Here is a 15130-nt window from a genome sequence, read left to right as displayed (position 1 = left end):
CCATAAATGAATCCCATATTGTCCACACAAAATACACAAAGCCACGTGCTGTGTGTTTACCATCCATGACAATAAATAACTAATAAATACTCCAAATGATCCGTGAATGAATGTTTAAGGCACAGATCAGGATTGTTTCCTCAGTTCAGGTAAAGCACAGCACTACCGCCAGCACCCGTGACCGGAGGGTCACAAAGGTCAGGGCTGTGTACACAGTGTTTAGCATGACCTCAGTTCTCTGCAGACACAGTTCTTCCTTCATCAGAAGGGAAGGTATATGGATATCCAGCTCCTGATAGACGTCACACGAGTGTAAACTCCCGGGAAACCGACTCGGCCGCATCCGTGTCCCCAGCTGGTTACTCCAGCGATAAACCACTGACTGGAGGGCTGACGACACGTCAGCGGCCCTCCAGAGTCTCCCTGCAATATCAAAACACATCAACAGTTTCATTTGGAATTTAAATAACTTTAAATTCTATATAAATGTGCTCTATAAATACAGTGATGATTGATTAACTCATTTATAAGAGCAGACTGAAGATGAGTATGGCAGCAGGGGAGTAAATGTCAGTCAGTCTGCAGCTGAGCCCGGTGCTCTGACCGAAACAGGAATGCGTGAGGGTTTCGTTACATAAGACGATTATGGAGAGGGTGCAGCGGGGTGGCCTGCCTTCGCTGAGGAAGACAGCGTACATTTTGTATCAGGTCACATTTTCTAGCTTTATTCTTTTTGGAGTTTTTTCTCTTACATCTGATTCTTGCTTTTAAACCTTAATTTATTCGTCAGCCTTTTTCCAAAGGTGAACCAGAGAAGCCTGTAAGGGGGGAGATCAAGGTTGACTTTGCTCCGGCCTGGTTAACCATTCACTGTAAAGACACCACAGTCATACTTCCTCCAGCCTCCGAGCACTGCATGCAGTGCACCAGCCTGATGTTAAAAGTCTGCAGGTTAGGAACTTTTTAACGATTGTGAAACAGGAAGTGCAGAAGTCTGTGTGAACATCATACCAAGCAGGTGTCCCGACCTCCCGCCATGAATCCCGCACACATCATGTTTGAAGTCAGAACGCTACCGTATGATTGCTGACAGTCCGTCTGGTCAATGATGTTCACAGCAGCTTTCTGTAGCAGGTTGGTCAATGAACCTGAGGAAAGAGCATTGCACACAGAACAGGTGTGATCGCAACACCTGAGCACCAGTGTTTTTGTTGCTGTGGAAACAAAATTCCATTCAGAGGCAGATAAGGCAGAAGCTAAGCTGATAAAGGCTGCAGTCATATCACATTCACTCGTGAAAGGCCGAACAGGCCACGGATCACGGAGCTATTCCTGCTTTTCTACCTCTGAAGGCTGAGTCACGTCAATAACGTGAAAATGATCTCACCTCTCGGGCTCCCCTGCCTTTATTTCTTAGTAAAGACATTTCATTTTTTTCCTGTGTGACCTCTAAATGCAGGACGTTTAGTTTCGTGGGTTCATCTCTCACCTCCCTCTCTCATGGATCCCCACCCTGTGATGTAGCACTCTGCGCTCTTTAAGAAGCGGTGTACTGGTGATGGAAGACAGACAGACTGGATGGTGTAAGACATCGGGACTGGGACGGCCAGCTCCAGCAAAGCCACATCGTGGTCCATGTTGGTGCCATTAAAGGCCGGGTGGATGATTACCCTCTGGATGGGAACGACCAGGGCTCCTACCCCCGATCGCAGCACAGATCCCAGGCTCACGGCCCAGTTATTGGGAGTAGAGTCACTTTAGATGTAAGTTATTAATATTAGAATCACTCCTGAGCTTTCAGTGAAACGAGTTTTGATATAAATGTATGAAATACCTTTTGAAGCAGTGCGCTGCAGTCAGTAACCACCTATTGTGAATGAGCGTGGCACCGCATCTGTGAAGCCTCTGGTACTGAAGACTCCCGATCCAAGGCCACTCTCCCCTCCGAGCTGTGACTCCACCCACGATCCTATGGGAGCCCAGCGCAGGGCGCACGCCGCAGTCTTAAAAAACCAAAACGCAGTTAAGAAGAATGACCCGTAAGTCCCTCATGCTCCGTGCTTCGTGCATTTTAAGTTTACCACAGTTTCTTTCATCAGCCCCATTGGGACAGTCTGCGGCTCTGTCACACTCCGGGTTGACCTTGCTGATGCAGGATGTGGAGCTACACTCAAAGTTTCCACTGCAATTCAAGGCTGGAAAAAACACATTCATTAAATAAATGAATCTCAGTAACCGATAAAGCTCTTAAGATTAAGGAGCTTTCAGGCTGACATTACCAGACAGTGGTAGCACTGCTGCAGACGACACGTTATCAGCTGAGGTCCCGAGTGCTGGTGGGGTATTAAACTCTGTCACTGTGGGAACATGCTGGCCATAATCATGAACTGAGGTGGGATCAGTCTGGCTTAGAATCCAGTTACGGAGCCTGGTAACACGGGAATAAACCCCAGGTCTGTTGACCTGAGCGCAGCCCACACCCCAGCTCACTATCCCGGCCAGGAAGAATCTTCCCGGGGCCCCCTCGCACACCAGAGGTCCTCCGGAGTCCCCCTGCACATGACACACATGAGCTGACAGATACTCTGAAAAGTGTCATTTTTGGTAACTTTCAACTATTCAGCATCAGGTAATCCGTCCTGGTTGGTCAGGATTAGCATCATTAGGCTAATCACCACAATTTTAAGCATCAGCTCTGAACCTTGAAAGTCACGGAGCTACTGGGAGATATGTCTCAGAGCATGTTGTCTTTATCAGGGAGACGACACGACAGAAGGGGCACGACATGTACGACTGTCAAATATCAGCTGCTGTAATTCACAGCTATTGCTTTAAATGTTGAAACAATTATGTAATAAGTGCATTTTACACATTCTTAAAGTTCATATTTTTGTCCAAAGAAGTAACATTTTACGTACAAAGAGATAAAATTTCCAAAACGTGTTCGATAATTTATGCAACATCAGATATTTTGAAGTGGATTTCTTTCAGACTGAGCCTCTCACGGTATAATCAACAGCACACGGTTATGCTGAGATGAACAGATGGCTCATAGTCTCAGTTTTTAAGGTGAGAACGGTGTGAATATTTTTAGCGATCCTCAGACCTTCATAGGTCATAGGTATAGACATGCCCCACTGCATGTGAACCGTTTTCACCACTGACCTGACACGAGTCCACCTTGCCCTGCAGGAATCCAGCACACATCATGTTTGGAGTGATCGCTCCTCTGTACACAGATGACTTATTGCACACCTTGGAGTCAATGACTTTGACCACAGCTTTCTGCAGCGTGGAGGGCAGCGTGACTGCAGAAGAACACACGACACACTGATTACTCCCACTTGTCATATTTCACCTTAAATGACAAGACGACAGCTTTCAAGAACAAGTTTTTAGGATTTTCTTTTCTAAATGACTCGTCTGTTGCGTTTTGTGTGCATTCCTGCAGACTCACAGCTAAACTGGTGTACGGCACCCCAACCGGACACAATGCAGCTCTGACCAGGTGCAAAAACATGAGATGGGGAGGGTATGCAGACAGGCTGCACGTAAGAGCTGAACGCGAGAGGCGTCTCCAGCTCCAGCACAGTTACATCATTGTCCGTGGTCATGGGGTTGTAGTCTGGAGACACAGTTATGGACTTGATGTTAATCGTTCTGGACTCTGGCTCCTCACCGCTCACCAGCGTCGCCCCAACCAGGGCTGTCCATTCTTTGGGGTTATTGACCCTAAAACCAGAGGAGGCAATCATAAATGATGGTGTATATTCATGAAATGGGATTGTTGTTTCTTAAGGACTTTTCTAGCATTTTTTCAAAAGCCAGAACAGAATATTTGATCAAAAACAGAAAAAACTGAAAATCATTTCCAGGCTCGTGTGCAGATGTGTCCTAATACTGATTTATTGCAGGACAGCACATGAGGAAATGTGTTTTATGTAACTGTTTGCAAAGTGGTGAAAGAAGCATCATAGTCCTGTTTAAGTAATAGTGGGAAAACCTAAGGATCAAAACATTGCTAAAGTAAAAGTACCCAGAAACATATACATCACAATTAATGATGACGTAATATGCAAATTAATTTAATGGTGCACTGGTAGATAACTTTATTACTTGTGTACTGCTGGGTATCTTTATCAGTCTTGCCCCGCCTTACCTCTCTGAGCCTCATCCCCACGCACCAGCTGCTCCAGGGGGCGGGGCCTTTTCTACATTATGAAATAACCTGACCTTGCAGTTAGAGAGGCCGCTTCACTGTCCACTTTCAAAACATGTCTTAAAACCCATTTTTATTCTTTGGCTTTTGACCTCAGTGAGACTTAGTTTCTCTTGTAATTAAATTAGTTATTTATTTAATTATTTTATTTTTGCTTTTATTTATATCTTATGTAATTTTATTATTTAGTTCAAATGTACAGCACTTTGTGTCAGCTGTGGTTGTTTTAAAGTGTTTTATAAATAAAGGTGATGATGATGATGATGATGATGATGATGATGTACCAACGAGGCAAAGAATACTAGTAGACGTGTGTTTGAAAAACAATTTATAATTAAAGCTTTAAAATGAATAGCATGGACAACCAAGCACAGTATTTACCTCCAAAACAGCGCGGAAGGAGCAAAGCATAGAAATACTACAGTGCTGTATACAGTAAGTCCGTGCTGTGCTTCTGTAAAGCACCTGTAAACTGTGAGCTACATTTCACCTCTCCATACTCTCAAACGATGGCATTGAGCATGTGAAGGTCGAAAGCTTAATGATTGTATTGATTAGCATCCAAAATTTTCAAACGACTGTTTTTAAACGGGTTTAAATCAGAGCTACCTCTCAAAGCAGTGAGCTGCGCTGACGAGCCAGCGTTCATTGACGATGGTGGCTCCGCAGATGTGCCGCCCATGGAACCTCAGGCTGACCTGCCACGGCAGCTCCCCTCGCCGTGCGTCCTCACCGCCCACCACCCGACTCCCCGTGGCAGGACGCGTACCGCAGGCTGTGGGTTGGGTGAAGAAAAACTAGTGTAAGTGATTAAAAGCAGATGTGTCCCAGTATATTCTGCTCAGGTCTGTGGTAACGATGCACACTCGTTAATAACAGAAGGAGTAACGGAGCTACTGTGTATGTCTGCTGTAGTTTGAGGAGTCATTCACCACAGCGAGCTTCATCAGATCCATCTGCGCAGTCTGGGACGAAGTCGCACTCTGGGTTTACTTTAGTGACACATTCTCCGCTGTCACAGGTGAAAGTGTTGTCAGGACAGCTGGCTGCAGAGCCAAAAATACTTTCACTACGCATGAAATAAATGAATAAATAACAACAACAATACATAGTAGAGTTTTTGCAAAACTGGTGACTTATTAAAGTTACAATTCTCACTTCTAAAGATAAATTTGCACATTGAAAACCTGCTGGATGAGCTGAAAAATGGACTGTTTCAGAACACAAAGGCCCAGTTTTGGCTCGTGAAAAGCTGAGACTTTGTTGAACACGATTTAACAGGATAATGAATGAATGGATGTTTGGGAGGAGGACGGATGTCTGTGCGGCAAAGCCATTCATTCCAGATGGAAGTGACATCATTAGGTGAACATTTGAGTTTAGCTTGGCTAATAATAAAGGAAATGAAAATACTTTTTTGAGGTTATGGAAGTCAGATAAAGAGTTTGATGTATCCGTTTCTTATACAAATAAAGATGTAAATGATAAACGACATTTCCACTGCTATAAAACATTTTTACAGTTTTCACTGTAAATTTCATTTACAGTAACTTTACTTTCCTGTAAGTACTTTTACAGTCATTTTCTGGCATCCAGCACATTACTGTTAAATTTGCAGCACAATTGTGTGTTTGGTTTTGTGCGTGCGAGTGTGTAACTTACCTATCATACTGTCTCCAATAACATAAAATGACTTTCCACTGGCTCCTACAAAGAAGGAGGAGTGATAGTTACGATCTTCGTCACTCCTAGTAAACGTAAAGACTCTGGTGAAACACACAGACTGGTGACAGCTTTACTACCCAGCAGGATGACAGCGTCGATCTGTCCAAACTCCGGCACCTCCAGCGGTTTCCCGTGCATCGATGAGCTGAGTCCTGCACTCAGCAAGTCCTGAACAAAGTTTTCTGAATACTGCTGGATCTTGGACACCCTGAAGACGAGTCGGAGCGTCGCCATCACATCTCCGTTAATGTTACTAGGAAGGCGAGAAGAAAACTGGCAATGTTCCATCTTACATCCTGTTTGTGTGTTGAATAAATGACCCCGTGCTTACCCATAGGCAACAATGCTGCAATCGACAAAGTGACGTGTTATGGGTGAGGCGGTGAAGACGTTTTTAATCTGAAAGGTGAGAATCAGTAACAGTTGAACACCTTTAACATTAAGACCTGCGCTCTCATTGTGTTGTGAATCAGCACTAACCCTGGACTTTAAAACTGAGGACAGTACTATGGAGAAACCAGAGCTCTTATCCTGCAGTGCAGCGTCGTACTTCAGACCTCTGAGCTCCACTGTCTCCATGAAATGATGCTGCTCCTGCACAAGGTACGCTGCGGGTAAAACAGGAGGAAGTTATCAGTAAGTGATGCATCTGCAGTGAAATCTTTAAACGGTTCGTGCTGGTTTAAAAACGTCTGATAAATGAGTCACAAAACATTACACCCAACATTCGTGTGCAGGCTCACCTATAACCAGGCCGACAAAGATGCCAATAATAAGGAAGAAGAGGAGGAAGAGTATGAGACCGCTCCTGTAGCAGACAGAGCTGGAGGGAGCGGGAGGCGAAGATGACCACGGCCCTCGGCCTTCATCCTTCTGCGCTTCCATGTTGGATTCACAGCCGTCACAACCCACCGTCGACTGTCTCCAGCAGCATAATGCCTCACAGGCAAAACGATTCAAGCCTGCGTGAAATAAACGTGCTGCGTGTCACTGCAGTTAGTGCGACATGAGACTGGGAGCATGATTTTAAACAGACACTTTTACACACACACAGAGTTACATTTAAAGATACTTTTAGTTCTCACAAACTGTTTGTCAGTAAAGAAATAATGATCATAAATACTCAAACTATTCAAAAGTACAAAAAAAGTTACCGCCCGGCGGCGCAGCCTGAGGAGCGCGTAAAATAAACCACGGAGGCCATGTCGCTTGGCAATCACAAATCAGATGTGGGGAAAGGTCACAGTAAAGACAAGAAAACGTCCGTAAATCTTTGCAGATAAACTCCACACAGCGTCTCAGGTACGTCTCACACAGCGGAGCTTTAAACAATGCAGGCTTTATGTCCTGAGGTAGACTCACTCACCTCTTCATCTGTTGCTCTCAGCACTGACATTTACAACATCCCGAAGTTCCAGCAAGAACAGACACGGAGACTGAAGACCGGGCGAGGACACCAAGAGGTCCGCTATTTGTTCCTTTGGCCAGGAGGCGTGCCTTTCCCCCGTCCCGCAGGTAACCCACCTTTTTCTGTTTGCCTTTGAAAGTCGGTAAGTCTTCACAAATCTCTGGCAGACCCTCCTTCCATGCTTGTTGATCCCTTTGGTTACACCCCGGTGTGCACAGGTGTTTCTGCTGTTACCTCATAGCTGACCTGCAGCTGACCTGCTGTCCACAGTCTCCGGGTAAATATCAAACACGCATCCTTCAGTACAGCAAGTTGGAACAAAGCAGAGATGAAAATGGCTCGAAACGCTCCAGAGCGGCTCCGGTGCTGCTCGTCAGTGCTCCACTGACAGTGACTGGGCAACAGGAGGAGGAGGGGCCGAGCCTCCTTTAACTCGGCCTTTTTGTTCCTGGCTGCAAGTTCTGCACTTACAACAAGCTGGCAAACCATTAAGGCCCACAGCGCCTCCAGTCTGACACTTTACTGACCTCTTGCATCGAGGTTAATGGTGCACAAGTTTAAAGTGTATTTAAGGCTTTATTCAGTTTCCATAACTGAAAACACAATTTAACAACTCTGTAATTATTTGAACAGGAACAGTTGTCCCTCATTTCAAAGCACATGGGTCAACTTTTAACAAACAATGGACACGTTCTGCTGTAAAGCTCGAGGTGCAAACTGGGATTATTCCCCCGCCCTGCTAAAGCACAAAGGTGCAACAGCCTCTTTGTTGGTGTGTTTACAGGCTTGAAGTTTATCTTCTCACACTCAACACACACTCCCAGTATTCCTTTCAAAACTTTAAGTTCATGACCGACATCATCACACTGTTAACTGGCCGCTCACACGGATCACTGAACATAACCAGCTGGTGTTTAAGTACAACGACCACTCGCTGTGAAGTCAGGGGGCTGAAACAGAAATCAGCTCTGGCCTTGTTGTATTTTTGTGATTTCATGGTGCTCCAGATGTTTGCAGCTGGTGAAACTGGACTGCACATCGATCAGCACACTGTGTACTATGATGCCATGCTGCTGTAACAGATTCATGTGTTTCAGCATCGTATTGCTGAAATATGCAAAGCCTTGCCTGAAAAAAGACACCACTGGGTGGGAGCATGTGTTGGTCTAAAACCTGTAAATACCTTTCAGCATATAGTCCACGTCCACAGACACTGACCCCCCCGTGACAGCAGGGATGGAGGCTTTTGAGCTTGGTGCCGACAACAAGCCTGATGGACCCTCTCGTCTTTAGGCCAAGTTTTCAAATAAGAATTTAAATTCCATCACAGTTTTCCGCCAGAGAAGGCCGGGACGTTTCTGGATCACGTGGCTTCTCTTCAGATTTCTTCTTGTCTTTAATGTGCATTTGTGGATGACACAGTGAACTCTGTGCAGTGATTTCCACAACAGGTACATGTCTGTTTTTATTAAAGTTTTTGATTTTTGGCCTCTTTTGATGTCTTGCACTGTAGACATATTGAGTCTTTAAGTTCTAAAACTTTCATCACAATTTGCATATTTCACAATTTCTGCGAAACTGTCTCTAAGATGCTTCTTCCACAGCCGATCATGTTGGGCCTCAACTGGCAACAGCTGCTTCGTACAACTACACACAAACAGATTACAGATTTATGAAATTTGCAAATCATTGCATTGTTTTTGTGCACATTTTAAAGAACGTGCCAACTCTTTTGGAATTGGCGTTGGATTGTTAAGCATTTGACGTATTTTTTTGCTGGCTAAGCTGGACAGCGAGCAGTGACGCTCAGCTGTAGAGCAGTGGGTCTAAAAGTATGGAGCGAGCCACAGAAGTCTGGATGAAAGGAGAAAAATAAAGCGGGAACTCAATTCAATAAAGGAGTTTTTAGGAAGGATAAACACGAGACTGCTGATGCAGTCATGCCTGTGTCTCTGAGTCTTTGCTTGGTTTTACCGAGTGATTAAAAACTGAAAGTGCGAGGTGTGAAGTGGCAGAGAACCCGTGACACTCAGTGTACGAGATAAAAATGGAACCACATCTGAGCTGAGTCATGCTGCTGTTAAACTACAGCGACTTTCAGGAATCTAACTCACATTCAAAGTGGTCGTTTTCACAACCTTCATGTAATTCTGAAGGCAAAGATGTGCAGCCAGCAGAGTAGAGCAAAACTTCCAAAAGTCGGCATAATTACATTTTCACTTTATTTTCTTATCAAAACAACAAAGAATAGTAAAAAGTTCACTTATTCTGGATAAAAAGAAAATGGTACTGTTTACACATCCCACATTTATGGGCTCTTTACAACACAAATCTTTACAAATTTGCACATCAGACTGAAATAAAAGTGAAGTGCATTCAAACGTCTTTTTGCTGCTTAACTAAATCATCTTGGCTCCATTAATGATCACCGTTATTGTTAAAACGAAATAAAAACTAAGGAAAAGAAACAACGAAATATTCAAGTGTGTACAAGTACGTGTAAGTTAGCAGGGGAGAGCTTGTGTGTTAGCCGTCCTGCTGCTGTATGAATGGGTTTGGTATGGCTTCCATGCCATCCTGAGGACAGATCAGCACTACGGAGGTTCCTCTGCAGACCACCAGCCCCAGCTGCCGGGTGTCTTCTGTCAGCTTCAGCTGGTCATCTGGATCTAAACACAGGAGTTGCAGGAGCACACAAGTAAGCGTCACATTATCTACGACAGCAGTCGATGCTGCACGATCAGTTTAAATACAGACACGGCTTTAACAGTAAGCCCCACCAGTGTTCAAGTAACTCCTATGAGCTACTCAGTTTCAGTTTTTTCAACCCTAACTTCACTGTGGTGTCGCTGAGAAGGTTTAGCCTTAATATCTCAGGTGCAGGAGCTCCACCCACCTGCTGGAGAGGAGCTGAGTAGCTATTTCAAACAGTCAATAACATGAGGCTCAGTTTAAGTTAAAAAAAACAACAAAACTTTAATTTAACTCAGCTGGGCTCACACTTACACCCACACGCTGACATGACTTTAGCATGAAAACTCCTCAGTGTGAGTGAAGGCTACAGCTGTCATAGCTCACACTGAGGCTGGTGGTCAGCCCTGAGCTAAGGATCAACGCTTGGTGAAACACACAGCTCAGTATACTAAATAACATTTCCCAGTTGTGGGACCATCGGAATACTTTCACCATCACCAGTAGCCTTATTTTATTTTACTGGGTCCTCCTTCAGTAGATGTGATCACAGAAACACTCAGGTTAGTCTGGGCACTGCCTCAGTGTTGCAAATGACTCATTTGGGTTCAGGTTAAAGGAAACGCAAAACACTTCAGTGCTGGCGCAGTCTTGTGTCATTCTTTGTTCCTGTAAATCATTTTTCCCTCGCATGGTCTTGACTTTAAAGCGCACACTTACCGCGCATATACTCAATAGTGCCGTCCAGCACCAGGTTCAGCAGAGGGTCAAATCCTTTAAGGACACCGCTGGCTGAGGAGGAAACAAATACATGGTGTAAAGTCTCCATTAGCTGGACATAAGGACAGCAAATCCCGCAGCGCTGCTTAACTGTTAGCTTGTTATCATAACTGATCCACCTACCTTCTCGTCCTCCTTGAAACTTTACACGAATCGGCTTATCGATGTATTTGGACAAGTCGAAGATGCTCTCCTTTTTCTTTTTGTCTTTATCCTGCGCAGAGAAAACAAAACACGCCGTTTGTGAGTCGCATGTGTGCTAGCCGCGCACACAAACACCAGCTGAGCATGAGCCCAGCTAGCTAGGCTAGCCGTGTTAGCTAACATGATACAACAAAAACACCTTATATTACTTTGAACGTGCTGATTTAAACCCGGGTTACGGCTGAAACACACACTCACGGGCTAACAGCATATCCGACAACGTTAAAGGTGCAAAGGCAGAAAAGTATTTGAATGTACGAACTCACCGCCATGTTAGCTGCGTGACACGGAAGTGAAATTTCGACCTCAAGAATGTTCCACCAATCAAAACACCGAGCGCCTTTACATGACGTCACTGCTTTTTAAAATGACTCTTCATGATTTAATTTAATGGGGCTGGTATGATAGGGTGAGTTAGTTTTTATATTATAATATTTTATATTATAACTCACAGTTTTATCATCAGCATCTGCTTTTGGAACTGACCCCCTTTTCCTTTGCTGTCAGTCGAGGGGGGGAAGTCTATTAATAGCACCAGCTGGTGTGTTGGAAAGCAGAGGACGAGGATCCGAGCAGAACACAGGAGGAGGGGTGGCTGTTTGTTGTGACATGGCTGACAGAGGTGACCATGAGCTGAAACTGCAGAGCTTTGAATTGACGCTTGTATCAGAAGAAGAGGATGAGTCTGCTTCACAGGTGAAGGACTCTGAGGCTGATATAACACCTGATGCTAGCCTACAAGTAGAAGGAGAGATTTTTTATGTCAACCGTCAACATCTGGCCCTGCAGAGCCCTTACTTCAGGGCTCTGTTCTTTGGCCGTGGGTTGGAGAGCAGCAAAAGGCAGGTAGAGATTAAAGGTGTGAGTCTGCAGCATTTCAGGACCTTGATGGAATATACCACAACATGCAGCCTGTCTCTGGACAGAGAAAATGTTACGGGCATCCTCGAGACGTCCGACTTTTTGCAGCTGGAGCGAGCCAGGCTGCTGTGCTGTAAGTTCCTGGAGCGTGAGCTGCACCTCAGCAACTGTTTGGGGATGATGGCCTACGCCTGGCAGCTGGGTTGCACTCAGCTTTATGCCGCAGCACGACAGGTGGTGCTCACTCACTTCTCCGCTATTTCAGCTGAAGAGGATTTTCTGTCACTCTCAAAAGAGTCAGTAGCAGATCTACTTGCCAGCGATGACCTAACCATCCATAAAGACGATCTGGCTCTGGAGGCAATACTGCGCTGGGTGTCATTTGACCCTAAACGAGAAGAATATTTCCTGGAGCTCATTGAGCTGGTGAGGCCCGAGACTCTGTCGTTGCCTTTCATCACTGAACTCTTGACCAGAATGAAAAGCTCTGATCCCAGAGCCAGGCTCATCATAAAGCTCAATGAACATTTCCCAGCATCTTGGTCAGTGGGCAGGTCAATGATGAGGACCAGGGCCAGAGAGACCCTGTTCGTGCTGGGCGGGCCTCATGATCAGGAAGAACAGGCGCTGTTCCAGTATCACCCGATGAGTGGTAGATGGCAGAGCTGCGCGCCCCTGCAGAGGAAGAACCTCACACAGTACTCCGTGGCTGCAGTGGGTAATGGATGCATAATGAAACTGGCAAAAGTTAGATGTGTGCTTATTTTTCATGTGCTCGTTTTTATGATCTTACATGAATATTGAACATTAAATTTTCACTGATTTTTTAAAATTTCCTTTTTATTTAGGAGACAGTGTGGTCGTGACAGGTGGCTACTTCCGGGATGTTCTGTGGTTCAGTGTGGATTGGGTCCGGATCTACGAATGTGGGAACCAGCGCTGGGTGGACGGGCCAGCCCTGCAGAAGTCCAGACACAGCCACTGCTCCATAGGGCTCGAGTCAGTACTGTATGTCCTGGGGGGAAGTATGGACGAAGGTCTTGTGGATGATGTAGAAAGGCTGGTCCTTGGGTCAGAGGAGGGTTGGGAGGCAGTGAGTCCCATGGTCAGGGCCGTAGAGAGGGCAGCCACTGCTGCTCTGGGGTCGTGTATCTACGTGGCGTGTGGGCTGGATGAAAATGGCGAGGTTTATGGTGGAATTCAGAGGTATGTGGCGAAGGAGGATCAGTGGGATGTGGTCTCCTATTCTCCATTTCCACGGTGAGTATCTTTCTGACACTGCCAGATTTACATTCTTATGAAGTTTGAGCTTTCAAATTAAATGATACAGGATGATCAGCTGACAATTAAACAGAAAGATTAATATGTTTTTCTTTAGATACGACCTGGTTGCCACGGAGCTCAACAGTGCCCTCTACCTGTTCGGAGGCCAAGCCCTTCGTTTTGACATGGAGACAGATGAGTGGACGGAGCTGGAGGAGGAATGTCTGAACAAAAAGTTCTTCTGTGGCTGCTCCTCAGTCACTGGGCAGATATACCTGCTCAGCGAGAGAAAGAGTAACAAAGCATTCCCGAACATGGTGCTGCTGGACCCTTACATAGACACCTGCATTGAGGTAGATGATGCTATACCCTGTCCCGTGCCCCTCAGAGGGTGTGTCACCGTAAGAATGATCCCATGATGCTCTATGATGGTTGAATGAATGTGGAATTGTGCAAATCTCTCGAGCCATCCCTCTTTCTTTATATTTGGTCAGGAAAATGGGAAATGGGTGCAGCAACTCATGCAAACCTGAAGGGAAAGTCAATATTTGGTCTGACCACCTTTAATTTTTCAGCACAGGCTGAACTATCAGGCAAGCTTTAAGTAGTCTTCAGGAGTAGTTCTCCAGGCTTCTTGGAGGACATGCAAAGCTCTTCTTTTATTCTATTCTCTGTTAAGATGATCCCAGAGATCAATAACGATGAGTTCCAGGCTCTGTGGAGAGCAGGAAGCAGGCGGAGGTTTGAAAGTCAGAAGAAGCAGAATACATATGTGTGAACAAGAGGGAGACATGCAAAGAGCAGTGATGGTGAAGGTAGATCCGTTTAAATATCAACCATCCAAGAAAAGGGAGAGTCCAGAAGAGAGTGCAGTCAGGGTGGAGTGGGTGGAGACGAGTGTCAGGAGTGATTTTAGACAGAAGGATAAAAGCAAGAAGCTACAAGATGCTGGAGAGCTGCTGTGATGTTTGGAGATGCTAGAAGCACGCCTGGAGGTGGAGTGACGAGGACTGATGGAGCTAGAAACGAGTACAGTTAGAGAGGCAAGGCAGGAATGATTTGGACATGTGCACAGAAGGCAAGGCTGGACTGGGACAAAAAAATCAGCCCGGGCATTTTGACTAGAGACCGGCCCACCAGGATAAAGATTGAAAATGTGACGTCATTCACGGGTAAAACCGCAAAGGTTTCTGGGAACTTGTGGCAAGAGGTACTAGCGCACGCAGGCTTTCAATTGAACTGAGTTACACAGCGATAATAAGAAACCCAAAAAATGTCAAGAAGCTGTTGTATTATTAAACTTCAATAGCCGGTCGCATGACAGCCACGGGAAGCCGACGGGTAAAGAGATCGTTTTTTTTTTTTTTATCGGATTACGTCGTTGAAGAGAAATTTTTTAAGCCATGTTTCCGAAGTAAGAGCCGACGGATGGTCTGGATATACCAAATATATCGTCCCAGAACACTCCAGCTCACATGTTAGTCTGCTCCAAGCATTCCCACAAAGGTCAGAGTTTTGTAGTAGTTAATACGTCATTTTCATAACATAATTGGTGATATAGGTTACAAGCAAGTCTGGCGCTGAACAGAAATTGTCGCGCTATGCTCCTTTATTTATTGTGCATAAATAGTGAATTGTCCTGACACAATATTGCGTTTCGCTTCTGTTATTATGGTACATTGACAAAAACATATACTTTTATTCACAGGATAAAACTGTTGTTTGTATCACTAATTGCCCAGTGCGATTACAGCATACAGTATTATTGTCACTGCTACATTTCTGTGATGCTACCAGAAATTATTTCCACTACTAATTAATTCAATTCAATTCAATTCAATTTCTTTATTGTCCCACAAGGGGAAATTAGTTTAGCAGCAGGAGGATAAGAACAAACAGAACAATACTATAAAACAATAATAACAATAATAATGATAGAAAATTCAAGGACAATTATTTGCCATTAAGGAGACAAGACG

General features: G+C 45.0%; 3 protein-coding genes across 3 annotated transcripts; 1 reads left to right on the top strand and 2 right to left on the bottom strand.

The window, feature by feature from the left end:
* Window positions 1–117: 117 nt before the first annotated feature.
* On the bottom strand, window positions 118–6900 carry tmprss9 (transmembrane serine protease 9). Its single transcript, XM_085447734.1, has 15 exons — window positions 6688–6900; window positions 6425–6552; window positions 6276–6343; window positions 6022–6197; window positions 5882–5926; window positions 5152–5265; window positions 4829–4994; window positions 3458–3732; window positions 3166–3308; window positions 2280–2553; window positions 2082–2195; window positions 1835–2003; window positions 1490–1755; window positions 1012–1148; window positions 118–423 (listed from the first exon to the last, which is right to left on the bottom strand). The coding sequence occupies exons 1-15, from the start codon at window positions 6827–6829 to the stop codon at window positions 262–264; spliced, it is 2379 nt and encodes a 792-aa protein (XP_085303860.1). The 5' UTR covers window positions 6830–6900; the 3' UTR covers window positions 118–261.
* Window positions 6901–9551: 2651 nt separating this feature from the next.
* On the bottom strand, window positions 9552–11370 carry lsm7 (LSM7 homolog, U6 small nuclear RNA and mRNA degradation associated). The gene is made up of 4 exons (XM_085450015.1): window positions 11294–11370; window positions 10947–11037; window positions 10764–10835; window positions 9552–10021 (listed from the first exon to the last, which is right to left on the bottom strand). The coding sequence occupies exons 1-4, from the start codon at window positions 11297–11299 to the stop codon at window positions 9879–9881; spliced, it is 312 nt and encodes a 103-aa protein (XP_085306141.1). The 5' UTR covers window positions 11300–11370; the 3' UTR covers window positions 9552–9878.
* Window positions 11371–11581: 211 nt separating this feature from the next.
* On the top strand, window positions 11582–14512 carry LOC146679890 (kelch-like protein 23). Its single transcript, XM_085450012.1, has 3 exons — window positions 11582–12606; window positions 12737–13148; window positions 13267–14512. Exons 1-3 carry the CDS (start codon window positions 11637–11639, stop codon window positions 13568–13570), a joined length of 1686 nt encoding a protein of 561 aa, XP_085306138.1. The 5' UTR covers window positions 11582–11636; the 3' UTR covers window positions 13571–14512.
* The last annotated feature ends 618 nt before the right edge of the window (window positions 14513–15130 follow it).

The sequence above is a fragment of the Copadichromis virginalis genome, linkage group LG23 (assembly GCF_057382275.1).
Source record: "Copadichromis virginalis isolate Kocher_CV1m ecotype Utaka linkage group LG23, C_Virginalis_male_GT1.1, whole genome shotgun sequence".
NCBI classification, from domain to species: Eukaryota; Metazoa; Chordata; class Actinopteri; order Cichliformes; family Cichlidae; genus Copadichromis; species Copadichromis virginalis.
The sequence above is the reverse complement of the archived record's forward strand: the minus strand, read 5'-3'. Positions and strand labels throughout refer to the sequence as shown.

What these genes read in the sequence shown, in the direction of transcription:
- tmprss9 (XM_085447734.1), bottom strand. Translation starts at nt 6,829, where the DNA reads ATGGAAGCGCAGAAGGATGAAGGCCGAGGGCCGTGGTCATCTTCGCCT. An exon ending in GCAGCTCACTGCTTTGAGAG is followed by an intron (nt 3,733 to 4,828) that starts GTAGCTCTGATT and finishes CTCTGGTTTTAG; the next exon opens with GGTCAATAACCCCAAAGAAT. An exon ending in GCAGCGCACTGCTTCAAAAG is followed by an intron (nt 1,756 to 1,834) that starts GTATTTCATACA and finishes TTACATCTAAAG; the next exon opens with TGACTCTACTCCCAATAACT.
- lsm7 (XM_085450015.1), bottom strand. An exon ending in GTTTCAAGGAGGACGAGAAG is followed by an intron (nt 10,836 to 10,946) that starts GTAGGTGGATCA and finishes TTTCCTCCTCAG; the next exon opens with CCAGCGGTGTCCTTAAAGGA. An exon ending in CACTATTGAGTATATGCGCG is followed by an intron (nt 10,022 to 10,763) that starts GTAAGTGTGCGC and finishes TCCTGTGTTTAG; the next exon opens with ATCCAGATGACCAGCTGAAG.
- LOC146679890 (XM_085450012.1), top strand. Translation starts at nt 11,637, where the DNA reads ATGGCTGACAGAGGTGACCATGAGCTGAAACTGCAGAGCTTTGAATTG. An exon ending in GTACTCCGTGGCTGCAGTGG is followed by an intron (nt 12,607 to 12,736) that starts GTAATGGATGCA and finishes CTTTTTATTTAG; the next exon opens with GAGACAGTGTGGTCGTGACA. An exon ending in TCCTATTCTCCATTTCCACG is followed by an intron (nt 13,149 to 13,266) that starts GTGAGTATCTTT and finishes GTTTTTCTTTAG; the next exon opens with ATACGACCTGGTTGCCACGG.